The 27,150-nt window shown below is 42.8% G+C and overlaps 1 protein-coding gene across 1 annotated transcript; it reads right to left on the bottom strand.

Moving 5' to 3' along the window:
* Positions 1-3,958: 3,958 nt before the first annotated feature.
* Positions 3,959-26,422, bottom strand: EHHADH (enoyl-CoA hydratase and 3-hydroxyacyl CoA dehydrogenase). The gene is made up of 7 exons (XM_033150074.1): positions 26,261-26,422; positions 19,541-19,644; positions 16,794-16,969; positions 16,348-16,459; positions 15,431-15,535; positions 9,246-9,587; positions 3,959-5,424 (listed from the first exon to the last, which is right to left on the bottom strand). The coding sequence occupies exons 1-7, from the start codon at positions 26,332-26,334 to the stop codon at positions 4,154-4,156; spliced, it is 2,184 nt and encodes a 727-aa protein (XP_033005965.1). The 5' UTR covers positions 26,335-26,422; the 3' UTR covers positions 3,959-4,153.
* Positions 26,423-27,150: the final 728 nt, after the last annotated feature.

Below are 27,150 nucleotides of genomic sequence, written 5' to 3' on the forward strand. Positions count from 1 at the left end.
TTCCCCCCCTTTACTCTTTGGAAAGATCCCTGTGGGCTAGTCCATTAATGGAAGAAGAGTGCACTGGCTTAACTCTTATCTTAAAAAAAATCCACAACAGCTTGCATAAATATTGGGTATTTGTGCAGAGAGAATATAGGAGCTTCAATGCCAACAGCAAAAGTTCCCACCACTTGGAGAACTATGTCATTAAACAAATTATAGCATTAACAAATAAAGTAACGCCTGCGGAAACTTGTGGTACAGACTTATTGGAGCTGTTGTAGAATGGCATCATTTTAATCCACACTGCTGTCTGCCTAAATCTTTCAAAGTGATGTGTTGTTAAAAAGCTTTAGCTGTGTATCATAATTGTTGCTGTTGTTTAGTGGTTTAGTCATGTCCAACTCTTCATGACCCCATGGACCAGAGCACACCAGGCACTCCTGTCTTCCACTGCCTCCCACAGTTTGGTCAGACTCATGTTGGTAGCTTCGAGAACACTGTCCAACCATCAGGTCCTCTGTTGTCCCCTTCTCCTTGTGCCCTCAATCTTTCCCAACATCAGGGTCTTTTCCAGGGAGTCTTCTCTTCTCATGAGGTGGCCAAAGCATTGGAGCCTCAGCTTCAGGGTCTGTCCTTCCAGTGAGTACTCAGGGCTGATTTCCTTCAGAATGGATAGGTTTGATCTTCTTGCAGTCCATGGGACTCTGAAGAGTCTCCTCCAGCACCATAATTCAAAAGCATCAATTCTTCGGCGATCAGCCTTCTTTATGGTCCAGCTCTCACTTCCATATGGAGTGTATCATAATATAAGTTGCAATTATTCTTTTAGAGGTATAAGCACTGGTTTTATATATTGTGACTTCTGGAGGAACTGCATGGCTATTGCAAAATACTGGCCCTCAGTCATTAGGGTGAAGCTGTTGCATCAGGCAGGAAATCTGGATTTATGTGTGTCAGAATTTCACCCCTCTCCCCTAACCATTACTACTGCCTTGACCTAGACTGCCTCGTTGCTCTTCTGAGGCTGGCAAGGAAAAGTCTGTGGTACCAATGCCTAGTGAATTTTTCATATGCAGCACTATCTTGCACATGGCGATGCCATCAAAGAAAGCTGGCATCATGGGCTCTTTCACTGGTAGCAGAAGCATACTCCTAAACTCCTACCTCACCTCAGCCTTCACTTCAAGCTCCTCTTCTGCTGCTTGACTGACTGGGGAACTCTCTGTAGGGCCAACATCCTTCAGAGTCTATTCAACTACAAGCAGTGAAAACGGCTGAAATTATGTCAAATGAGGGCCATGCAAGAAGATGGGGCTACAGGCAAGCTGTCCAGGGCCTAGGACAAGGAATGGTTGTGAGCTGTTGGCAGGGATGGAAAGAGCTTTGGAAAAAGCTCACAGTGTCTAAGGACATGAGAAACACTGAGCAATGCAGGATGTTGACTGAGAGCCAGGGCAGCTTTTAGGAGACAGAACCAACTAGGCACTGGCAGGAAAATAAGGGACTTGAAACAATGGCAGCAAAGGCATTGATGTGAACAAAACTGGGGCAAGAAAAAAGATGGGGCTGCAGACAAGCTATGCAGGACCTACAGTAGGTCTAAGAATGGTTATGCGCTGTTGCCAAGAATGGAAAGTGTGTTGGAAGTCAGAGAAGTGTGGACCAGACAGGCAAGAGGGGCAAAGGGTTGCCAAGTCTATCCAGGAGAGGCTGTCTATAAAGGGATGCACAGAAGGATTCTAGCTGGTGCAAATTCCCACTTCACCAGAGTACAATGATGAGAAAAGCTGCAACACATGGAATTCTTCCTTCTATGTAAGTCTAACAAGCACAAGAACCCTCTTACAGGCTATATGTGGATACTCTAAGGAGGGAGCTAGGTTTAAGAGGAAGGAAATGAATTTCAGAAACTACTTAGAACTGAAACCCATTATGGAGGGCGGAAAGTTATAGTTTGATTCTATTTCTGAGAAAGTAACATTAGTTCTAGTTACTATTCTGTGGTTAGCACATTAATGCAATAGGGTGTGGTCATTTCAAGACTGAGTGGCATGGGAGAAGGATGCACAATCCACTGTTTGAATTTATTTAGAACATTTTTATCCTACCAATTCTCTAAGGAACATACACAGTCCCTCTCCCTTCTATTTTATTCTCCAAACATCATGAAGTACATTTGGCTAAAACCTCACCTACCAAGCTTCAAGGCTGTGAGGATTTGAACCCGGGTCTCCTTGTCTAATGTTCTTAACCAACACATGTCACCAGCTCTCCTGAATAATCATGAATAGAAAACTCAGCATCTTAAGGCCTGCCATATTGGCAATGCCTGCACAGCTCCCTTTGGCCAGTAACCAGAGGCAGATTTAGGGCAGCATAACTAGTTCCACCACACTGGGTGCTGAGCTTAGAGGGCACCTCATATTATTTAGGGACGTTTTTAATATCTAACGCTGTATTGTTTTAACATTCGTTTGGGAGCTGCCCAGAGTGGCCGGGGAAGCTCAGCCAGATGGGCGGGGTACAAATAATAAATTATTATTATTATTATATATAACTATGATGTATGGAAGGTGAGAGGCAGGGGAGCAGCAAATTTTGGCTTCGTACCAAGAGCCACTGAAATTTCAAAGACCCAAGTTTGCCCCTGGTTTGATTTGCCAAATGAGGCAGCCTGGTGGGCCAAATTTGGCCAGTGGGCTGGCGATTCCCAGCCCCAGTTCTAGGTGCTTTGTGATACTAGTTTTGAGTGTGAGATCAGGAAAGGACACTCTAGAAAGGCACATGTGATTCATTAAAATAGCTTTATTTAGGGAAAAAATCCTTGCTGAATCCTGGTGATTTTACTTTTGATTTCCTGGATTCCAGAAATAATTAGTCTGAGAAGAAAGGTTTGGACAATCTTATGGCCTCAGCGCTGTAATTCAGACTCAGAGGTTGGTATAGCACTATTGGAAGCCCTTTTTGCTGGCACCATTGGTTCTTATGGAATCCCTGATACATTATTTCCAGCAGGCCCTAAAATCAATTTTCCTGAAGGCACTTATTCTGTACTTGCTGATACAGAAATTCCAAATTATGCAAGAGAAACAGACTCAGGAATTTGGAGATCACACAGGTTTGAAAAGGATTTAGAGAAGGCAGACAGCAAGAACGAGGCACTTGTTTATGCTAGACTGAAGAGCATTTGAAACATCAGTTGCTGAGATTCATTGGCCACCATCAATGTGTAAGAAGGTGGAACTGAGCTTTCCAAGGCTGAGAGTTCTGTTTCTCAGCCACATTTCTCTTCAGCCGTGTTTATCCACTTCACTGCATTTCATCTCTGAAGTGGTCTTTTTTACTTAGCACACATTAATTGTGGAAGAGCAAAGGTCAGAATGATAGCTATCAGAAGCGGGTGAAATTGAGATACCCTCCTCTGAATTTATTTGGAACTATCTCCTGCCAGGCAGCGGGGCTTTGCATCAGCTCCTCCCTTCAGGAGAAGCCAGTGCAAAGCCACTACACCACCAGGCGGGTGTGTGTGTGTGTGTGTCTCCCCCTCTGCCCAGTAGCAAAGCTGGATAGAGGAACGCTTCTCCTTTTGTTGACTTGGCATGGGGGGGGGGAGAGGCCTTCCACAGAGCTTTGGCATCTGTCCCTCTTTGCTCCAGAGTCCAAGGAGACCAGCAGCAAGCTGGACGGCATAATGGGGGTAACACCCCTTGAGAGGGAGGGGCACCTGAGGTGGCTGCCTCACCCAGCCTCATGGGCAGGTCGACTTTAAATGTGGTCAACAAAGAAATGGAGGGAAAAACAGTGGATGTAGAAAGTCACGTACACTGTATTTTTCAAACTCTGAGCTCCCCCCCCCCCAGTTGTCTTTCCCTTTCTGAGCTGTTAAACCAGAGTCCACGATAATCTCATGGAGAGGCTGAGTAGTTTCATATTAGACATGAAAGTATTATGTTTTCAAGTGAGACCCTCAGGCACAATTCCAAGAAGGTATGATAAAAAGCATGCTGCAAGCAGCAGTATTTCACTCACATAGGCAGGATACATAGATGTGTACATTGTATTAGAATCAGAAGAGACACTGACAATGTTCTACAATGCGCTGTGTTTTAGTTTGGACTGGAACAGTCAAAAGTATTGGAATGGGAAAACCAGACTGCTTGCAGTGTAATTACAACTTGCTGTTCTGAGTTCCCACAAGTGATGACCACTCTTTCAGAGGAGGGCTGCCCAAGGCTACAAGCTTCTGCAGAAAGGCACTGGGCTGTAGTTTGGGTATGTCAGGATTAGCCTCAGCATACTTCTGCAATTTTGCTAGAACCGTAGGCAACCCTACCTCAGAAGCATAGAACATGGGACCACCCCTATGTCTGGGCCAGCCATAGCCATTGATGTAGATGGTATCAATAGCTTCTGGACAAGAAGCTATTCCATCGGATAATATCCGGAAACCCTCATTGGCAAGGGAATATAGGCAGCGTTCCAGGATCTCATCTAGGCTAATGGTGCGTACTGAAATACCATGAGCACTTCTGTACTCAGTAAGAAAACTATGAAGCCACGGATCTGAGTTTGCTACCCTTCCCCCAGGTTTATCATATTGGTACCAACCCTTCCCAGTTTTCTGGCCATATCTCCCCTTCTCGCACAGAATATCAGGGAGTGGGCTGTATCGTCTGCCCTCTCGTTGACGAGGAGGTGTGCCAATAGGCAGGCTGGGTCCAGTCAGGCCTTGCCCTTCCCTAGATCTCCAGCCCACATCAAGCCCAGCAAGGTCTGAAACACGGAAGGGACCCATTTTGAAACCAAATTCCCCCAGAGCTTTGTCTACTTCCTCTGGAGTACTGCCCTCTTCCAAGAGGAAGTATGTTTGCTCAGTGTAAGAATTCAGCATTCGGTTCCCAACAAAACCAAAACAGTTCCCTACCACAACCCCAATTTTGCCCATAGCTTTGCCAACTCTCATGGCTGTGGCAATGGCAGTGGGAGATGTTCGCTGACCATGGATTATCTCTAGTAGCTTCATTCTATTAGCTGGTGAGAAGAAATGGGTACCAATAACTTGCTGAGGGCGGTTTGTGACAGAAGCAATCTCATCAATATCAAGGCAAGAGGTGTTCGTGCACAGAAAGGCCTCAGGTTTGCAGACTGCTGATAACTTCTGGAAGATTTCCTTCTTCAGAGCCATATCCTCATACACAGCCTCAATAACCATATCTACATCCTTCAGTGCACCAAAATCCAGTGTGAACTGAGGCAAACCAGGCATAGAGGCAGCCAGTGTTTGGCCATTCTGTTGCAGTCTTAAAACTTCCCGTTCTAAAAGAGCTGTGATAGTTCCTCTAGCCAGCTCCAAATGCTTTTTATCCTGTTCAAGAGCCACTACAGGAATTTTAGCCTTGACCAGAGATGCCACGATGCCTTGTCCCATTGTCCCTAAACCTTGTGATAAAAAGGGCAGGGAGAGAAAAGAGAAGGAATAATTAGAAATGTTCTACAGAGAGGAGCTTATTAGGCAACCTTTTAACTAACAATAATGTATAGACAAATAAATTGAGGGGGGAAACTATTGAGAAGATCCACATCTGAATTAACATTACCATCCTGAAAAGTAAAGAAACTGCTGCAAGGCTGAAGATGGAAAGCAACGTTAATGTCTGTGCAAGTGAGCTGGGATTATGCATTTCATAGGGGATTCTGTTCAATAGCTACTAGAAATTGCACTCTCCTCCTGTTCTTCCTCTATGCATGAGTGGAGGAGATAAGCTATGTAGCAATTCATTGTTGCTGTTTTGCCAAACTCCAGCAAACTATATTTTTACACAAATCATAGTTATTAGGTTTGGACAAAATGGCTGCAAATCCCCACTAGATACTTCTAGTCTCCTCCACCTATAGAAAGAAGATGATGAGGGAATGTGCAAGCCTAAGGCTCTTGGATGCTTGTGTTCATAATACAAAGTATGGTGTACCATCATATCAGAATGCAGCCAACATAAAGTTGTAGCAGAATAGGAATTCCTCACAATCAAGTGACCTTTTTATCTGATTAAACATCTTTTCTGTCATGAAGTGTGGTGGTTACCTTCTTGCATGTGGCGCATGCTTTCAAAACCTATTGATCTTCATTTATTCCAGAAAGGCTGCATCAAACTCTATTAGTCAATGTTTCCCAAAAGCCTTCTGCTGAAAGCTTTATGGAGCCTTACACATGGTGCTTCCTCAGTGAGATAGCTATCTAGGTTGGCCTGCTAAATGCTCAATACATTCTAGTTTCAGCCCACTGATTTATATTTGGACTGTTTCTCAATGTACGTTCTGGGACAGCTACCTGATGAGGATCAGATCAAAATCCCTTTGTACTGCAGGGGCCAAAGATCAGAATGAGGAAACTTTGTAATAAAACAATATTTAGAACCAGCTGTCAATGTCTGAGGCTTGCTAAAGGGGTCAAAACTATGTGACTAACACTTTTGCTGCACAGTGATTTAATAATGGCCCATATTATCAGGTTTATGAATGTGACTTGTTTTAGCTGGACAAAGAAATACAAACCACAGGGATTAAAAAATTTATCTAAAGCAGCTTTATGAAGAATAGCTGAAATTATGCTGTCAGTAAAACAAGATCAATTCCTAGTAATGCGGGTCAAACAAGGTAGCAATTGGGCTCAGTCCTCCAGTATACTGTGGGATGAAAAATAACTGAATAAAGAGTTTACAAAATCAAAGATGCAATTAAAAGAAAATCTGGAACCTGTTTATCTCTATTTAAATGTTTCCTAGTACTGCTTCTGGAAGTCCTTTCCCCCTCTAAGTCATCTCATGTAGTTTATCTGACCTCAGTACCCATTGTTTTCTAGTTGTATGGTTGATTTCCAGCTGGATCCCTGTATGTATGGGGCCTGTATACTTCCCCATATGGGGCACACAACAGCTTTTTTTGGGGGGTGGAGCTCATTGGGGATTTTTTTTTAAAAAAAAACTCTGCCGCCCACTGCTGTGAACCAAATCTGAATCATAGTGATATCTATAGCTACAATTACGCCTTATTTAAACACACACACACACACACACACACGATCCTGTTTATGAATCTCTCCAAATTTGGCTGTTAGTGGGGAAGGATGAAAAGTCTCTTTTATACACAGAAGAACCTTAGCTTCAAAAGAATATGAGAAAACCAGTTCTAATTAATGCAGAAGATTAATGGAGATTCGAATGGCAGGGCCCAACACTGGCTCTTTGCAACCACCACAGACAAGTGTCGTTACCTTCATTTCGATAATGCTGTCCTTACAAATTAACACCCACACCCTGCTTCTGTATATTACAGCAAAAGAGGACCAAATCAACTTATTAGGTAGCTGAGCACCAGATATGCTCAAGCAGCAATCAGGCATGCTAAATTCATCCTAGCACTGCCTTAAAAAGCATTTCAGATTCAGTTTGCTCGAAGCAGCGAAGCAAGTTTGTAGCAACGCACAGTGACCCATGTATAATGATGGAAAACTTGTTACAGAAAATTCAGTAGGCTTAAAATGTATTGAAACATATTCAGATTGTAAAAGTTCAATTAAAGTGCTGGTTTATTTCAAAGGTCTTTGTAGTCTCTGAAGAATATGCAAATAAGGTGCCAACATGAGGAACAGATGTTGGTAGATGCTAGTGTTTCTACTACATATTCTCTAGATTAATATTAGCTTGGAGTAAGATCCTCCTCTGGGCAAACTATTCTTGCTCCATTCCATTCCAATGATAATTCAGAATTAATATTTCTGTTTTGACCTGTATCTGTATTTCCATAACAGACATATCCATTTTGCATATCTGTCACTTGTCCAGCAGCAAACCTGTCATTTATGATTTCCCATGAAACTCAAAATGGAGACTGTTCCTACAAAAGCCCATGTGGTAATGCAGATCAGGTCGACACACATTTATGTCTGCATACTGAACAATAAACCACATCCCTCCCACATGTGCTGAGCTTCAGGCTCCATGCTGCTTAACATGAATGTCAGTTCTCCAGTGGATGAGTTCATAGCAACTTGAGAGTTCAGGCTTGTTGGCAGATGTAACTTAGGACATAGAGATTTTTGCTCTAAAGGGGTATGAATCATGCAGAGAATGATAATTAAGATTGCAAAGTGGAAGAAGCAAAGGGGCATATGAAGCCACAGTCCTCACGGCTACCTCGTGCGAAGGTGAGCTTGCAGAGAGCTCAGGTTGCACCCACTGCAGCAAAGCACATCCTGTATCTAATAACTGGTGAGGGAGGGAGGGATAGAGGAGGGATGAGATGGCTGGCAGACTCTCAAAATTCAAAGGGGCATTGCTGAGGGCTGGGCTACTTAGAGAGCTGTCTCCCACTGAGTATACCGATCAATATGCAGAACAGCAAAGGACTGTTGAGAGATCTGTGCAGTGCATCAAAGAGCTTCATTTCAGCTGCCTGTATAAAAAATTAATGAAGGCATTATTTTCAGGAGGGGGGGTTGAGAGAAATAGGAGACGGCAAAATGGGAAGAGTGGCTTGCTACAATGAGATGAAAGCTTCTTAAAAGGTACTTGTCAACAAAACATATTGGGATGAATACATCCTCAAATGATTAAGTACGTTTCAGTAAACAGCCTCTGAGCAAGGGAAAAGCAGTCTTTGAAACCCAAGCCTGACAGCCCCTTTTTCTTGCTGAACTTTTACCCATGGTAGCCAGAAGCAAACGAGCCTTTATTGGCTGTGTAGGTGTAGGTGCACCTTCTGTCACCTCCGCATGACACCTGACAAAAATATCTTCTGCATCTGTTGCAGAAGACCTACTTTCAAATGTCGCATTCCAAACACTGGAATTTCATAGATTCAATACATTATTATTATTCTGGCTGAGCAAAACAATCTCCCTCTACTTGACTGATCATAGAAGAGGAAGGGACAATGGGCCATTGGTTTCCTTTTCTCCCCCTGTATTGGGATTTTTACAAAAAGGCATATCAAACTGTCCAGAATTAGAGGTGGCAACCTTAAGTAGAAGCAAGGTGACAAGATTCAAAGGGAGGCTGAGCTCCAGGATCTTTAAACAGTGATGCAGCTACTGAGAAGGGAAGCCAGGAGGGACTGAAGAGGTGATACACCAATTTTGGATCTCCTGCATGCAAATTAGGTAATGCTTAAGAATGAACAGGGAACAAAATAGGAACTTTACAACTGGTACTGAGAACGAGATATCAAGAAATGGCTTAACTCATGGAATCCTATAGTCTTACCTATCACAGCCGCTCTCCGGACTGGCTGAGGGACTGCAGTTTTCCAAGATGCTCCACTGGGCAATGCCCACTTCTCCACCAACCTTTGTGCAAAGAAGGCATATTGCAATGCCTTAGCCTGTCCTGAAGTCAAGAGGAACATGAACAGCTCTCTTTCTCTGCGAATTCCTTCTGCAAATGGCAAGTACACAGAGGCTTTTACAGCATGGAAACACATTTCCGGCGAGAGGCACCCACCGGCCTGCTTCTTCACCTTCACAAAAGCTGCATCAAGAACGGCTTCCATGTTGGGTAGCCTGGGAGTTTGTTTTTGGCAGAGCCTGCGAGGGCCCAAAGGCTGTCCTGTAGGGACGGAGAAATCAAGACGATAAAACTAGTCAGTCCATATATTTTCCTGACAAACTTAAATTAAATTCTTGTCCATCTGCAGCTGAAACAAAGTCTCACAATGCAGCTCTCTGGACATGGCCCTGTAGGTAGGAGTTGATCCACTGTAAAACAGTGCCATCAATACCAATCCCACAGAGTTGGTCCAGGAGGTAAAGCTAAGAAGTAAAGGACCCTGAACAATTAACTCCAGTTGAATTTGACTATGGGGTGCGGCCCTCAACTCCACTTTCAGGCTAAGAGAGCTGGTGTTTGTCCACAGACAGCTTTTCAGGTCATGTGGCCAGCATGACTAAACTGCTTCTGGTGCACGGAACACCAGAAGCCAGAATGCATAAAAATGCCATTTACCTTCTCAACACTGCAGTACCTATTTATCTACTTGCGCTGGTATGCTTTTGAACTGCTAGGTTGGCAGGAGCTGGGACAGAGCAATGGGAGCTCACCCCATTGTGGGGATTTGAACCGCCAACCTTACGAGGATTCCATAGTCAACAGTATCAAAAGCTGTTGACAGAATGAGAAGCAGAGGCAGAGCCATATTCTCCAAGCCCTGCTCTCAACATAGGATACACCAGGGTCACCAAGATTGTTTTGGTCCTAAAACTGTGCCTGACCCAGACTGAAATGAATCCAGTTAAGTATTTTTAAAGTACCGGTATGTTTACTTATAAACACTAAGTTCAATGGAACTTACCACTTAGAGTATTTAATGTTTATTTACACTTTAAAAAAAGTGTAAAAAGGGATATTCTAACCCTTATGCTTGCAGAGAGGAATTTCAAACCTCACTGCAGTAAAGAATTTAAGCACCCTACATTTCCCAAAAGTATATTAAAAACGGAGGCAATCTAAATTGAGCCATATTAAATATTTTCATCTCCCCTGAAATCTGACCTAAGAAATACACAACATTTTAAATTCCAATCACAATCCTAGATCACATCTTGGAAAATATTTTGAGTGTTCTACAAAACAGCAGTCTCTGAAACACCCTGCAGGTTTCCTTATTTTGTTTTTAGGAGATAGAGGTGGGAGAAAATATTGTCATGATTGTTGATAATGATGAGGACGCTCTCTTTGCAGTTCATGTTACTGTCAATATAGACAAAGCCAAGATAATATACATTGTATTATTTATGGGACATAACTCTCTCAAACCTTTACAAAAAGAAAGATGAGAAAATATATCCAGATATTTCAGTGTACCACCTTATGGTACAAGGACTTCAACCGCATATATCAAAAGGCTCGTTTACAACATGCAAACACCTGGTTATTTAGGATTCCTTGTAAAGGCAGGGCAATCCACAGGGAAGCTGAGCCCCTGGAAGCAGAAGAAACTGGAAAGTGAGAACATAAGAATGGTCAGGAAGTGCCATATATCATCTGGTCCCTTGAAGAAAAGCACTTGTCTGGACTTGCCTAATTTGATGCAGAGATATTCCTGTTGTGGTGGTGTTGGGAAAAGATTAAACAAAAATAATGAGTTAAGGGTTTCTACTGGGACTTCTCCTGCTCCAGGTTCAGCACATCTATTCTATAATATAGAATCGTTCCTTTCCCAAGTGGTCCCTTCTATCCATGGCTGTACCTGCCCCATACCTGACATCATGTACAGGGTAGGTGGGCATGGTTTGTGGGAAACAGCCTCACAGGCCAAACTGTAGGTAGTGAAGTGTTTGCTGTAGGAGTGCATCTGAGCCCCACCCCAAACCTGATGCAGGCACACTCTTTGTCAGCAATTACTGATCTTTTCCAATTGATTCTTAGAGATGAGGTTTTTGTTTTGTTTGTTTTTGGCAGGGGACCCACTCAGACAAGAGCACCCCCCACCCCAAACTCTGCTTGAAACGCCATTGAAAAATTACGGCCGGCAACATAATTACAGTAAGGTCTGCTTTGCAGGAAACCTTCCTCAGACATACAGATTACTGGGAACTGAAACGCTCCGAACTTTGTTGTGTCATGTGTAGAATTACCAACAGTTAAATGGTAACCATTTTTATTTTATTTTTTAACATTTGTGCCCCATCTTTCCTTCAAAAAGCCTAGAATTAAAAGGCAGCCACTGTTCAGACTTCATCTGAACAATGGCACAGTAGCTGCCTCCATGAACACAAAGAACTATGGAACTCTGGTAAATTGACGGTATTTGCTGCTGTATGCTGAAAGCAGCATTATTTTCCAGGTTTTAGTGCCATCAGGTGGACAAAGTGAATAGTGTGATGTTAAAAACAGTTGATGCAAACATGGGTAAAGGTAAAGGGACCCCTGACCATTAGGTCCAGTCGTGGATGACTCTGGGGTTGCGGCGCTCATCTCGCTTTATTGGCCGAGGGAGCCGGCGTACAACTTCAGGTTCATGTGGCCAGCATGACTAAGCCGCTTCTGGCGAACCAGAGCAGCGCACGGAAACGCCGTTTACCTTCCCACTAGAGCAGAACTTATTTATCTACTTGCACTTTGACGTGCTTTCAAACTGCTAGGTTGGCAGGAGCAGGGATCGAGCAACGGGAGCTCACCCCATCACAGGGATTCGAACCACCAACCTTCTGATCGGCAAGCCCTAGGCTCTGTGGTTTAACCCACAGCACCACCTGCATCCCTGATGCAAACATATCCCCCCACAAATACATTTTCTGTTCCTTGCTCACGAGACATCTAGCTGAATTGAAAATACCCCCCCCCCCTTTTACAGAGGTGCAAGTTGCACACCACTTGAGTAATATGTGGAACAGGATCACAGGGCAACCCTATGCATGTTTATTCAAAAGCAAGCCCCTTTGTTTCAGTGGGACTTACCAGTAGTCCCTAGTAGGAATAGATGAATTTGTCAATTTTGGTTTCTCATTTTCCCACCCTTTAGCTTAGTTCACCACCTTGCTTCATCAGTTCATAAATTAGTTAGTAGTTGTTTTTTTTAAGTCTTCATGAAAACCACCAGATTTTAGCATGGATTGCTCCTCATATGCACATCTTTGTATGCAATTTTGTCTAATGTTCACATTTTTGCAAAGCTATTTTCCCTTATATAATGCATTTCTGTATGCTATTTTCCTGAATATATGCATTTGAATGCATGCTTTACCCTAGCATGTGCATTTTGGTAAACATAACTTGGCTGGAGAGCTGCATGGCAAAATGTGGAGAACTGCAGATTTTGAAGAACGTCTGATTCAATTCACATATTGTTTCAGAAAGTGCAAAGTCAGTAGGATTGCCTAAAAATGTGAACTGAATCACTCAGTCAGCAGCACCCTGCAGTCATCCTGCTTGAAATATGGACCTCTGTGCATTGGAAATGTCTCACCAACTATTGCCTTCAGAAGGGTAGTGAGAAGTACAGCTTTATGGGTAGCCAAATGTGGAAAGATCTAGTTTTTCAATAATTTGTTTTCTAGTGCTTTAAAAAAATATTAACAGCAGAAGTAAATGCTACTTGCTCATTGAGGTCCTCTGCAGGGGAGCATGCAGAAGCCATTGGCTGCAATCTTATACTCTCTTACCAGGAATGACCAGCATGGCACGGCAGGAGTGTAGAGCCTCTCTCCCCACAGCAGTGTTGCTGTCACTTACTGGTATTGGACAGGGCAGCAATGAGATCAGAGCTACACAAGCACACCAGTGCAGCCCATCTGGTGCTTGTGCTACTCCAACTATGGTAAGTGCCAGTGGCACCACTTAAGCTCAATGGGACTTACTTCTGAGTAGGGATGTATAGGATTATGCTGCTAGTCACCTGTTGGCGATGTTATGTTTGTCGCATTAAGCTTGCTTGAGTTTCATAAAATAGGCGTTTCTTGACTGTGTGATTATTAGACCCGCTCAGTCACAAGTGTTTCTCTGTTTTAAAATTTATAACCAATTGTGTTTTCGTTACAACTGGCAGTAATGATGCTCAACTCCAAAATTATAGGCCAGCCATTTGTTGACACCGAATCTGCATAGACACATTTTCACGAGGTATATGCACCAAGGAATGTGCTGCTCAGTGATTCAGACAGGCCTCAGGTGCTCCTGTAGGGTCCTGCCAGCGTTTGTCCTTTAACTCACTGCACAGCAGATGTCTGGATATCAACAAAGAAGTAAACAGACAAATATATGGAAACTGCTTTAGCTGCAAATGATGGAAACAGAAAGCAGATTTAGGTTAAACCATAGAAAGAAGTTAATAACTGCAAAACCAGATTAGCAGCATAGCAGATTGTTTTGTGCAGGTTATAGAAAGTCCTTGCTTGGAAGGTTCTAAGGGAAGGCTCCCAATCTTCCTTGGGGAGTGTTTACCTCTTTTGGGAGTGGATTTACACACCCACCAAAGCCTTGAGCCATGTATTTTGGCCTGCCAGGAGTATTGTAACTCCTATGTTTTAGCAGACCCAGGCAAAGAGCCTTGGTGGAAAACAGGAGGACATTCAGTGCTGTGATGGCAAATATTACAGGACTGGGAAAGCTATGGCTCTCCGGATGGTGTTGGACTCCCAACTCCCATCAGCTTCAGCAGCATGGCCAAGGATAGTCCGGGATGATATGAGTTGTAGTCCACCAACATCTGGAAGGCCACAGGTTCCCAACACCTGACATGAATTACTGTTTTCAGACATATATTTACAACATTTATATACCACCTAACGTTGAATATGTTAGAATAAACATTAAACAATAAGACAATAAAGGTCCAATAAAAATAAATATGAACAACTGGAGTAACACTTTTGGAAACGCTCTTCCACCCATGAGAACAAGGTTATATTGACTAAGGACAACCAAGGCTTCATGAATTCCTCTTTTTTTTTGCTTTGCTTCTATTTTTATTTCGTTTTCAACCTAATATAAAGAAATACAAATAAAAACCAAATATACATCAAATACAAATACAGATATTCCGCCTCTGGTTTTGTTCCTTCCCTTCATTCTTTGCTTTCCCCAGTCACATTTATATTTCCAAAATTAAGTTATTATCCATTTTATACTCTGTTGTTATACTGCAAGTATTGTATCAAATCCTGTCAGTGTTTTCGTATCTTTACAGTGTTTTTTCAGATATTCAATAAATTTACTCCAATCTGATTGAACCTTTTTGTCACTTTGATTTCTAATTCTCCCTGTCATTTTTTTGCTAATTCTAGATATTCTAACAATTTTGTTCTCCAATCCTCAATTGTTGGTAATTCAGCTGATTTCCATTTTTGTGCCAGTAAAATTCTGGCTGCAGTGGTGGCATATAAAAATAATCTTTGATCTTTCCTTGCAATTTCATTCCCTATTAACCCCAGCAAAAAAGCTTCTGGTACCTTTGGGAATGTATATTGTACCATTTTTTTTTAACTCAGGCTTCATGAATTCCTGTCTTAGTCATGTGATTATTTTGGAAAAGGCAATGTTTTTGGAATGCATTGATCACTGATATTCAGAATCCTATAGCTTTATTTGAAAAACAAAAACATATAAAACAGCTCCACCAGTTAATTGGCAGGGCTTCAAATTAACCAAGGATTTTTGTATGGACATTTATGATTTGGTAATACAGTCTTATTATTTTCCACCAACTATCAGGGCTTTGTACCATTCCAATGTTGTACCTTAGTAAGGTTACTGTCCTATGCACACTTATGTACCAAGGAATGAGCCCCACTCAACACTTCTGAATAAACATGCATAGGATTGCTCTGCTAAATAAAATATTTTCACTGATATTTGTCTATGGCGTTTTTTCCGCCTTTGGGCTTATATTAGGCTGGGCTTCCGGTCATGCCTCTTGTGTTATGCTGCTGCCCAATATAGTTAAGAACTCTTACCTACTACCCTTTCTGCTAAGTTTATGGCTGCTTCGATTGTTTTTCCTTCCACAATCCCATCTAGGATTCCCAGTTTCAGCGCTTCAGTTGCTGGCACATGTCTTCCTAGCATGAAGAAATGGGAAGGAAGAAGAGAGTGAGGAAGGCAGACAAGACAACATCAGGGTTTGCTCCAGTTGGACTGCCCCCTCTCTGCCCCTCATCCACATAGTGTTACCTGACACAAACTGCCCTGTGGGAAGGAAGGAAGGAAGGAACAAGGGAGGCAGGCAGCGACAAGATTGGGACCTACGCCACTTGGACTCCCTCATCCTGAGTCAACTTATAGCAACTGCCATGCAGTAAGGAATATCTGCAGCCAGCTCTAGCTCTAGTGAGGCTGGTTATTTGTTTGTTTGTTTTAAGCATGTCGGTCTTTGTGTATCTGTTGCATTTATAAATGTTGTTAGCTACTTTGCAGACTCAAGCTAAAAAGTGGGATAGAAATATAGGGCGCAATTCAATGCCACGCTCTTCCACTTCTTCTGTCTGCACAAAAATGCAGCTTGGCAGATGGAATCATCACTCCCTGTCCTCCTAACCCTAACCCAGAGCCATTGGGGGGGCATGGGGGAGGAGAGTCGGGAAGTCCTGTTGTGCAAGCACAAATCCTTCCACTATGGGACTGGTGAAGTGATTCCTAAGGGGAGTGCAACTCCACCCAAAACAGTCTGAATGTCCAATTTTGTGACCTCATTACCTAGAAATTTCAGGGATTGAACTTAGGACCTTATACACACATAGTGTGTGCTTGTCACGGTCATTTTCTAACATGTTACTTGCATAGATATTCATTATCTTGTAATGTCAGTATAGTTATCCAGCTGTTAATATACCTGACATCTGTATGGTTAGCATTCACATCTGGAGGGGCTTACCTGTGGTGATGATTTCAATTGCAGCTGGTACTCCAATCAGTCTGGGAAGTCGTTGAGTCCCGCCAGCACCAGGAAGTAAGCCTATTGTGACCTCAGGTAAACCTACCCGAGCCTGGAACAAAGATAGGATATTTGAGATGATTGGTTGAAGAGTTACTGGGGTTTATAATATATATGAGAACATACACTTCAATAGCACCCAAGAACAAAAAACCAAACATAACTGAATAAAAACAAAGGGGGGGGGGGTTGTGGAGCTGCATCACTTTCATTTATCAGTGATGTCATAGTCTTTAATGAGAAATAGGTATCCCTTACCTGGGTTATGACTCTAAGGTCTCTGGGTGGTGTGTGGGTTGGAGGTAATATTCCAAGTTCAAACTCATGGAGCCCTTCCAACAAGCTGACCTATCTAAGTTGTTGGTTTTTAAAAAAAATCACTGTACCTGCTTATTTGCAATCCTGTAATGACAGCCCAGTGCTACTTCCAGGCCTCCTCCAAAAGCCAACTCTTCAATAGCAGCCACCACTGGTTTTTCACTCTTCTCTATCAGAGAAACTACTGCCTCCAAGCTGGGCATGTCTCCTTGACCTATCCTGGGAAATCCTTTGATATCAGCACCTAAAGAAATTGAACAAAACCATGAATATATATACAACCCCTTCAAATAAACTATCCAGAAAAACCCTTCTTCAAATTGGTAGATGACAACCAACAACAGGGCAGATTCACAGACTTCAAGAAGGGTGAAAAGTATAGATGTTAAAAGATTCAATTTGGTGTACAAACATTGTTTCCTGAAAAATGTATCCTACATTTTCTGTCTTTGGGACTCTCTGCAATACTTTGGTGATGGAGAAACCACAAATAACACACTTATAATTGTGGAACCACTGAAATTCCCATATTGTTTTATTAGGAAAAACTTATGTATGAAAACTAGAAGAAAATACTCTAGCTGAATCATACTTTACAGAAATCTTATGCCGTTTGAAGCAAAATTTCATGGAAAAACAGACTACAAAAATTGTGTTGGGATGTAATATATCTAGGGGGTAATTTATTAAGGGTGGATACTGGTGTTGCTCCATGAAAAGTTATCTGTGGGTTTCGAAGGTTGCTTTTTGTTTGCTTTCAGTCGTGTGGTCAGTCTTTCAAACCAATGGAACTACACTTGCATAGCGGATAGTGAACCTGCCCTTGAGATGTTCATAATGCTTTTTAAGAGACAAAATCAAAGATTTTTTTTTATATACAGGCAGGTGTCCAGTCAATAAGAATTCCCACTATGGGTCTCTAGTATAGGATCTTGTATTGATCTGCTGTGCCCAATTACATTCAACATCCTTACTGACAATCAAGCAAAATTTAATCGCTAGTGAAGTTAACACAAAACCAGATGCAAGGGTTAGATGGCTAGCAAGTTCTAGGGTTAAGTCGATGATGCAAACAGATCCAATTAGTCACAAAAGGGCCAACAAAATGTAAACTTTAACATAGGCAAATGTAGTCATTATAAGCAATGTCAAGATAAAGGCAGGTTAGAGCAGTGTTTTCCAAACCTGTGCAAGTGGGTCATTGGGTTTTATAAGCAAACCCAAATTAATTATTGCTTTTAATCCATAACTGGTACAGTATGATGAAACCTCTAACAGCAGTTTGTTTTGTTGGCATATTATAATGCTCTGTTGTCACTTGTAACCAAATGTAGGAAAGGCTTGAGCCTTACATTTTTAAAAACACTGCTCTGGCATCTGGCGGCAGATCCAGTGAGAGATTGCCACAGGGTGCTCATTGGGGGAGTTGTTTTGAGTGACTGTTATAGCTTGCCTCTGATGAGCACCTTTTGGCAAACCATCACTGGATTTGCCACCAGGGTTAGTTAATAGTTTAGCCAAGGGTGATTTGAAGTTTGCTTCATCAACATTTGTCCACTAATATTCGGCTGAAGAAGCAGAAGTTTGAGTGAATGTGAAACCCATGTGTAAGTAATCTTACAAGGTTGTCTTTGTCTGCGCAAATGAACAACAACTCAGTGAACTGTCATGACATGATTCCCAAAGATAACTTTGGGGAAGTGAGGTTATCTGAATTTTGGCTTCATGTTACTCACATCACTCAATTGCTACTGAATATCCTGAGCTAGCTGATGAGGCAATACCTGTGCTATTGCCATTTGATAGTACCTATCTTGTATTTTTGATCTTTGTTGGAAGCCTCCCAGAGTGGCTGGGGAAACCCAGCCAGATGGGTGGGATACAAATAAATTATTATTATTATTATTATTATTATTATTATTATTATTATTATTATTATTATCTTTGTGAGTCAGGCTATGAAGATGAAATGTGGTAGCAGGGTTATATGAGTTGGTACATAGGTGCTGACTCCTTGGGGCCCTGGGTGTCTGAGCACCCATCAAATTCCCCGTGAAAGGGCTGAGCACTCGCAAATTACGGCGCCAGGGCCATGCACACTGCATGGCACCCACAGCTCTGGGCACCCACAATCGCGGGGCCAAGCTGGCACTCCTCAGTTGGTAAGTTGCCTGCTCTGGATGGGGTCACACTTTCCCTAAACATTTCAACAAATTCCACATTAACAGGAATGTTAAGTACACTTTTGCTTGGATACTTCAAGTTATAATTACAAAATACATGAATTTACAGTTGGAATGCCAGAAACTGATGGCTGCTGAAGACAAATGGTCCAAAATTCATGTGACAATAAACTGATGTGTCACCATACCAAGTAAATTAGGGCTATGAGTCATCATACCAAAATATTTGGGAACCACTAGATTAGTGAATGAGAGGAAAACAATAATGTTTGATGTCATCAGAGACTATAATGAATGTGAGTCTTCAGTTCTTGGAACTCTGAGAAATGGTTCTCTATTTTAGTTACAGAAAAATCACTTTATGGTCCTTTAAAAATAATGGTCTGTTAAAGGATCAATAGACATCACAAGATATAAGGACAGGCACCCAAAGCTCTACTTTCATTAGTACAGCATGGCTAGTACAGAATAAGTGTACTAGCATTTAATTAGCCAGGATTATTTTCAGTATATACTAAGAATACAGTTGATTCCAGGCAAATCCATGGTACCAGTGCAGAGTTGCAAAACATATTAATTTTTAACAGGAACAGAAAAAGGTGATACACAAGCATGAGTTCAAAGGCTCTTACCTGCGCTAAATTTCCCATTTGCTCCACAAATCACAACAGCTTTCACTGTAGGATCAGTATTTACATGCTTCACATCTCGTTCTAAAGCCAGTAAAGTTGCAGGGCTAAAATAAAGAAAATAATCACTGAAAGAGCTAGGGGAATATTTGATAGGAGTGTTATAAAAAAAAATCTCTAAAAGAGTATCAGAATTTTTAAAAAACCAACTAAGCAATAATGTGGAATCTCTTTGGTAACTCTCAATGGAGGTTTAATCCATTCCAACCTGGACCTGAACAGCACAAAGAAGTTATGGTGAGTCCACAGGTAAAACCAATGTGCATGTAATGTATTTGTTCATAAATAATGGCAATTACATGGCCAAGTCTTAGAATTGTATGTTCTTCCGTTCATGTGCAGCAATGGCCCCCCCTCCAATAATAGTTTGAAGTAAACAGTAGGCCTGATCCACACATGAGCAAAAAGAGATGGGCAAAGCTGATGATGACCAGAGATGGCAAAGTGGATCATATTACTTCAAGGTGGAGGTGTGGGATATCATTTCTGAATGTTGCTCCTATGTAAAAAGAAAAGAAAAGAAAAGAAAAGATTTGGTAAGTAAAATCTAACACCACAAGAATTCTAGCTGGGCTAGAATCTCTCTCCTGATAGGCAGTGGTTTTTGTTTGTTTTAAATTGCAACCATTTTCTTATTTTGTTTACACTTAGGAACATTACAAATCAATAGCAGCAGCATCTGCATTCTGAAGTTTTAAAATCCATTCTAGTACTTCAGTATTCTACCATGTCATTCTTCTCTGTGTGTAGACTGAAGCCAGTAGTTGGTCAGTTCCGACAAAATGGTCAAAGCAGAAAAAGAAGGAAGAAGTCATTGGGTATGAGGAGAAGAGAGGAGTGAGAAGGTGTGAGTGAACATGAGAATATTTGAATTTTTGTTCTCATAGAAGCTTGATGATGAACAGCAGGCAATATACTCTAAAGAAACATGAAGCAACTATGTATACTGAGACAGAGCTGTTTCTAGAGTATTTAGTGAAAAGGTGATTTTGCAAAGACCTCCCCTTATGAGAAAAACAGTAGCCATACAAACAACATAGGTACATAAATATGTATCCTAGACAGTCCTGTGGTTGTGCTCTGCAATGTGCAGCAGCAGGGCTGGGGGGAAACAAAGCTGCTGCAGTTTTCTCCTTGGGCACCAGCACACAGAGTGGCTAGGGGAACCCAGCCAGATGGGTGGGGTATAAATATAACAACAACAACAACAACAACAACACTTTCTTGTTCACATTTGGAGTACTGTTATGTGCATACCGGGCCATTGATAAAGCATGAAATCTGAAAAGATATGAACTACCTCTAAAAAGGTAAAGATAAAGGGACCCATGGCCATTAGGTCCAGTCGTGTCCGACTCTGGGGTTGCGGCGCTCATCTCACGTTACTGGCCAAGGGAGCCTGCATACAGCTTCCGGGTCATGTGGCCAGCGTGACAAAGCCGCTTCTGGCGAACCAGAGCAGCGCACGGAAACGCCGTTTATCTTCCCGCCGGAGCGGTACCTATTTATCTACTTGCACTTTGACGTGCTTTCAAACTGTTGGGTTGGCAGGAGCTGGGACCGAGCAACAGGAGCTCACCCCATCACGGGGATTCGAACCACCGACCTGATCAGCAAGCCCTAGGCTCTGTGGTTTAACCCACAGTGCCACCCGCATCCCTAGCATGAACTACCTCTAGAGAGAACTAAAATGGCAGCAAAAACTTTGAAATAAATTCAAAACCATGGTGATTCCCCATTACTTCTTCCACCTTCAAGGCCAGTCACAATTAGAAAATGAAGATGCAGTAATCTTAAAGTCATTTGAACACACCAGTTTGAACCCAGGCTGACTGATTTGTTACGTGAAAAACACTGGTGCTACACATCTCACATTACAGTGAACATAACACATCCTAAAAAGGTGAAGGGACCCCTGACCATTAGGTCCAGTCATGTCCGACTCTGGGGTTGCAGCGCTCATCTCACGTTACTGGCCAAGGGAGCCAGTGTACAGATTCCGGGTCATGGGGCCAGCATGACAAAGCTGCTTCTGGGGAACCAGAGCAGCGCACGGAAACGCTGTTTACCTTCCACCCGGAGCGGTACCTATTTGAGATTATTTTATAATGATGTGCCCCAGAGTAAACTGGGAGTAAGTGTGTTTTGCAGACAGGTATTGCACAACTTTAATTTAAAAACACTACTGCATCATGTGAACATTTCAACATATTGCTATAGATAAGGGAGTTTTTCCCAAGCTCAATGCTAATTTTTTTAGTTGTATTTTGTGTTTTGGACACCTTCCCAATTAGAATCTCAACTCCCTTATTGCATGTATGCTCTTGTACTTCTGAAGCATACAGCATGTACCTGTGTGGTTCTTTCTTACAACATATACAGTTCCATGCCATGGCTCCATGATCCTTTGTGTGGGAGAATTTAAGCAGTTGTGGCAAGTCAGTTTGAAACAGTAAAGCAGATCCTATAACGTGGTTGGGCATTAGCAATGCCAAATTGTTTTTGCAAAATTAGTCAGGGATAATATGACTTAAGGTTCCAATCATATGCACACTTAGTTAGGAATAAGCCTTAGTGGACTCAGTTTGACTTACTTCCAAGCAAACATACATAGGAGCGGGCTGTTAGGCTACTATTTGTTATATTCAGCATTTCAAAATGTGGTGTGACAGAAGATATATCAGAAATGTTATATTGCAGGAATATGTAGACTACAGGATCTACCTTACTTGTTATTTAAATTCCAAGATCTACCAATTGGAGTCAGGTGCAAGATAGTCGGGGGGGGGGAGCTCTTACACTTACTAATATATTAACTTTTTGCTTTCACCAGAACAGGGGTTGATTCCTCTCACAAAAATATCCACCCCGCCGTTTTCTTCATATTAATAGTCTAATATTGAGCTGTAGAGCCTTGTTGTTGTTGAACTACTGTGGGTCAAAAACCCACACAGATGACTGCCTACCAACATTGGCCAGAGATTAAGGGGAGGTGCTGTATGCTCAGTGGTGGAGCACATGCTTTAAATTCAAAACGTCCCAAGTTCAATCCTTTGCATCTTCAGGCAGAGTTGGAAAAAGATCCATGCCTGAGAACCTGGAGAGACACTGCCTGACTGTGTTTACAATACTGAGCTAGATGGACCAATGATGCCTTATGCCTTGTATTCTTGGAGTCATTTGAACAAACTCAGTTAGATGACATTTTAATTCTCTATGGAGCTTCATCAGGCTTAAGCAGTATGTGGACCGAGAACTCCCAGAAGTGCAAGCTGGATTTCGAAGGGGCAGAGGAACCAGAGACCAAATTGCAAACATGCGCTGGATTATGGAGAAAGCTAGAGAGTTCCAGAAAAACATCTGCTTCTGCTTCACTGACTAACCAAAAGCATTTGACTGTGTTGACCGCAGCAAACTATGGCAAGTTCTTAAAGAAATGGGAGTACTGGATCACCTCATTTGTCTCCTGAGAAATCTCTATGTGGGACAAGAAGCTACAGTTAGAACTGGATATGGAACAACTGATTGGTTCAAAATTGGGAAAGGAGTACGACAAGGCTGTATATTGTCTCCCTGCTTATTTAACTTATATGCAGAATTCATCATGCGAAAGGCTGGACTGGATGAATCCCAAGCCGGAATTAAGATTGCCGGAAGAAATATCAACAACCTCAGATATGCTGATGACACAACCTTGAAGGCAGAAAGTGAGGAGGAATTAAAGAACCTTTTAATGAGGGTGAAAGAGGAGAGCACAAAATATGGTCTGAAGCTCAACATCACCTCCTGGCAAATAGAAGGGGAAGAAATGGAGGCAGTGAGAGATTTTACTTTATTGGGTTCCATGATCACTGCAGATAGTGATAGCAGTCACAAAATTAAAAGATGCCTGCTTCTTGGGAGGAAAGCAATGACAAACCTAGACAGCATCTTAAAAAGCAGAGACATCACCTTGCTGACAAAGGTCCGTATAGTTAAAGCCATGGTTTTCCCAGTAGTGATGTATGGAAGTGAGAGCTGGACCATAAAGAAGGCTGATTGCCGAAGAATTGATGCTTTTGAATTATGGTGCTGGAGGAGACTCTTGAGAGTCCCATGGACTGCAACAAGATCAAACTTATCCATTCTGAAGGAAATCAGCCCCGAGTGGTCACTGGAAGGATTGATCCTGAAGCTGAGGCTCCAATACTTTGGCCACCTCATGAGAAGAGAAGACTCCCTGGAAAAGACCCTGATGCTGGGAAAGACTGAGGGCACAAGGAGAAGGGGATGACAGAAGACGAGATGGTTGGACAGTGTTCTCGAGGCTACCAACATGAGTCTGACCAAACTGCGGGAGGCAGTGAAAGACAGGTGTGCCTGGCGTGCTCTGGTCCATGGGGTCATGAAGAGTCGGACACGACTGAACAATTGAACAACAACAACAATGGAGCTTCATCTCTGACAATGTTTATGTATCTTTTTCAGGGAACTATCTTCCCACTGGAAAACAAAAAGGCTAAGTCTGGGTTCCATACTGAAACTGTCTTGCTAAACAAGGAATAGACAAAACAGGTTATTTAATAGCAAACAGTAATCCAGTATATTATAATGGCATCACGAACCTGGCTCAACCTAATAATATCCAAAGTCCTGAAAAACACAAGACTTTTGAGTTTACATATTAACCAGATTCTCAGCCCATGACTTTTTCCTTTTCTTTGGATGATTTTTACCATGCCTACATTACATTTAACTAATGTAATGGAATTTTACATTAAAATGTTTTATTAAGAATTAAAATGATTACTTCCTGCTTTCTGTAATGAGAAGGGAAATGGGAAAATGGGACCCAAGGAATACTGCTCAAATGTAACTTCAGGCTAGGCTACTACCTACATTATTTGGCTTATAGGCTTTGTGACATGACTGACTACAATAGTAGTAGTAACAACAGCTGCTGGCAGTTAGCTCATTTTCAGTATGCAAATTCATCTTTATTGAACATTGTTGTTGTTGTTTAGTCATTTCCAACTCTTTGTGACCCATAAGTACCCATAAACATGTGATGTGACTGGAATTCCCAGTTTTTCCTTCTGGGTGAGGTGGTGACTCCATTATAGGCCCACACAGCCCTTAAACATTTAAAGAAAAGCCACCTTGACAGCAGCCAACTGAAAGGCAAGATAAAATGTCCCAAATAAATGAATAAAGCTATCTGAGCTCTACAACAAAGGTTTTATACTTTGGGACTCTGTTATGTTCTGTCAGGCCCTTTCCTAACAATGCTAAACTTCAGAGGAACCAACAGGTAACAGGGAGAAATCTGCCAGTTAATAATTTCTACTGTCACTGATCCCACAAGAGATCAAGGAAGGAAAAAAGTGGGGGGGGGGGAGAAAAGGAGTGTGTGTGGGTGCTGATTTCCCATGCTGATTTGAACTAACTTTTGCTGTAGGCAAGAAACAGTATTTAAGAATAGGATTTTTTTTGTATTAGTCTGGAATTAAAGACTGGAAAACAGTTGTAATTCACATGCCTCGTGTATATATGGTATCTTTTGTCTATCAGAAAATTCAGGACTGAAACTCAGAAGTGCAGGGGGAATGCCATAACTTAGCGTCCTCGCGCTGCTTGTGTGTGCTTGTTTATCTTGAAAACAAAGCTAACGACCCAAGTAGGGTGAAAGTATCTGCAGTACCAAACTCCCAACATCTCAGTATCATGCTGGCTTATGCACTGCTGGAAAATTAGGGTTGGCCAGCAAGAAGAAGGTAGTTGTGGCTGCAATCCTGTTCACAATTATTTGGAAGTAAGTAAACCCCATGAAATCCGAGTAAGGGTGCAAAGGCTCTGCTTACAATCCAATGCACCTAAGAGGAAGCATCACCGAGTACCACGGGACTTAGGTAAAGGTATCCCTGACCATTGGGTCCAGTCGCGGACGACTCTGGGGTTGCGGCGCTCATCTCGTTTAACTGGCCGAGGGAGCCGGTGTACAGCTTCAGGGTCATGTGGCCAGCATGACTAAGCTGCTTCTTGGCGAACCAGAGCAGCACATGGAAACGCTGTTTACCTTCCCACCAATTGTTGTTGTTGTTCAGTCGTTCAGTTGTGTCCGACTCTTCGTGACCCCATGGACCAGAGCACGCCAGGCACGCCTATCTTTCACTGCCTCCCGCAGTTTGGCCAAACTCATGCTAGTTGCTTCAAGAACACTGTCCAACCATCTCATCCTCTGTCGTCCCCTTCTCCTTGTGCCCTCCATCTTTCCCAACATCAGGGTCTTTTTTAGGGAGTCTTCTCTTCTCATGAGGTGGCTGGAGCCGTACCTATTTATCTACTTGCTGCTTTCAAACTGCTAGGCTCTGTGGTTTAACCCACAGCACCACCCGCGGGACTTACTTGCAAGTAAACATAAACAGCTAGTCCAACATCCTGTTTTCACTGTGGCCAGCCAGATGCCTAGCCTATGGGAAGCATGCAAGCAGAATCTGAGTGCGACAGCAAGCGACCCTCCGAGTACCGCCATGCAGAAGTGCATGCAGGCTCGCTTGTTGCCAGGCCAGAGTATCTTTTAGGGGCCGAGCTCTCTGGGGTCGAATCTGCGGAAGAGCAGTTTCCACTCCGCAACCAGGAGCCCGACAATCCCTTGCCTGGGCGAAGTCTTCCCTTGCAAATTACCTGAGCGTGTTGAGTGGAGGATTACACAGTCGAATCACGGCCACTGCAGCCGATCCCCGCGTGTACAGAGCCATGATCTCGCGCGGACGGACCCTACGAGCTCAATAGACGCTTCGAGCTGGATTAAGCAGCACCGAAAAGAAGGCGGCGCCTGTGGGAACCAGTAAACCTGGACTAACTAGACTCCATGACGGGTTGGGGAGGAGGCTGGCCCCGTTTGCGCCCGAGGGGGAGGTTCCAGCTGGGGCACCAATCGTAAATTCGTGCCTGCTTGGACCCACACTTGCCAGATGCATGCTCTGAGACATGCGCGAAGCCAGGATTTTTGTTGGGGGGGGGGGGAGAACCGACGTGATTGATCAGTTAGTTAAGTATTTCTATTGTTTTACTTGATCCAGGGGAGGCAGCTGCCCCCTCCCCCTGCCCTCCTGGTTACGTCTATGCTCTGAAATTGCTCCAATTTATACAACCGTTCACTCTCTGCTACGACGAGCAGTTTTCACGGCGAGAACTCACAGAGGCTGCATTCACGCATGCGTACTCAGGGCAAAATACTTGCAGCAAGTAAGAGCTGCAAGCTTTGGTAGAGAAAAGGTCCATCACGATAGGGGTGCCTGGCGTGCTGTGGTCCATGGGGTCACGAACAGTCGGACACGACTGCACGACTTAACAACAACAGCCATCACGACTACCAGCCAGTTAGCAGTCTCCTACCTACATGAATTTGTCGAGCCCACTTTTAAAGCCGCTGCCAGTCAGTGTTGACAATATAGAGCTAGATGAACGAAAGACCGCCTGTACAACGATAACTTTCGTTCTCTCCAGGATCACATAGCTGCAAAACCAGACAGGAGGGGATCGCATCTTCTGCTTCACTGGGAAAAGGGAAA

The sequence above is a fragment of the Lacerta agilis genome, chromosome 5 (assembly GCF_009819535.1).
Source record: "Lacerta agilis isolate rLacAgi1 chromosome 5, rLacAgi1.pri, whole genome shotgun sequence".
Classification (NCBI taxonomy): Eukaryota; Metazoa; Chordata; class Lepidosauria; order Squamata; family Lacertidae; genus Lacerta; species Lacerta agilis.

Coding starts and splice junctions, on each gene's coding strand:
- EHHADH (XM_033150074.1), bottom strand. CDS start 26,334: ATGGCTCTGTACACGCGGGGATCGGCTGCAGTGGCCGTGATTCGACTG. Junction 15,536..16,347: donor AATTGAAATCATCACCACAG/GTAAGCCCCTCC, acceptor TCTTCATGCTAG/GAAGACATGTGCCAGCAACT. Junction 9,588..15,430: donor CTTAGCAGAAAGGGTAGTAG/GTAAGAGTTCTT, acceptor CCGTCCCTACAG/GACAGCCTTTGGGCCCTCGC.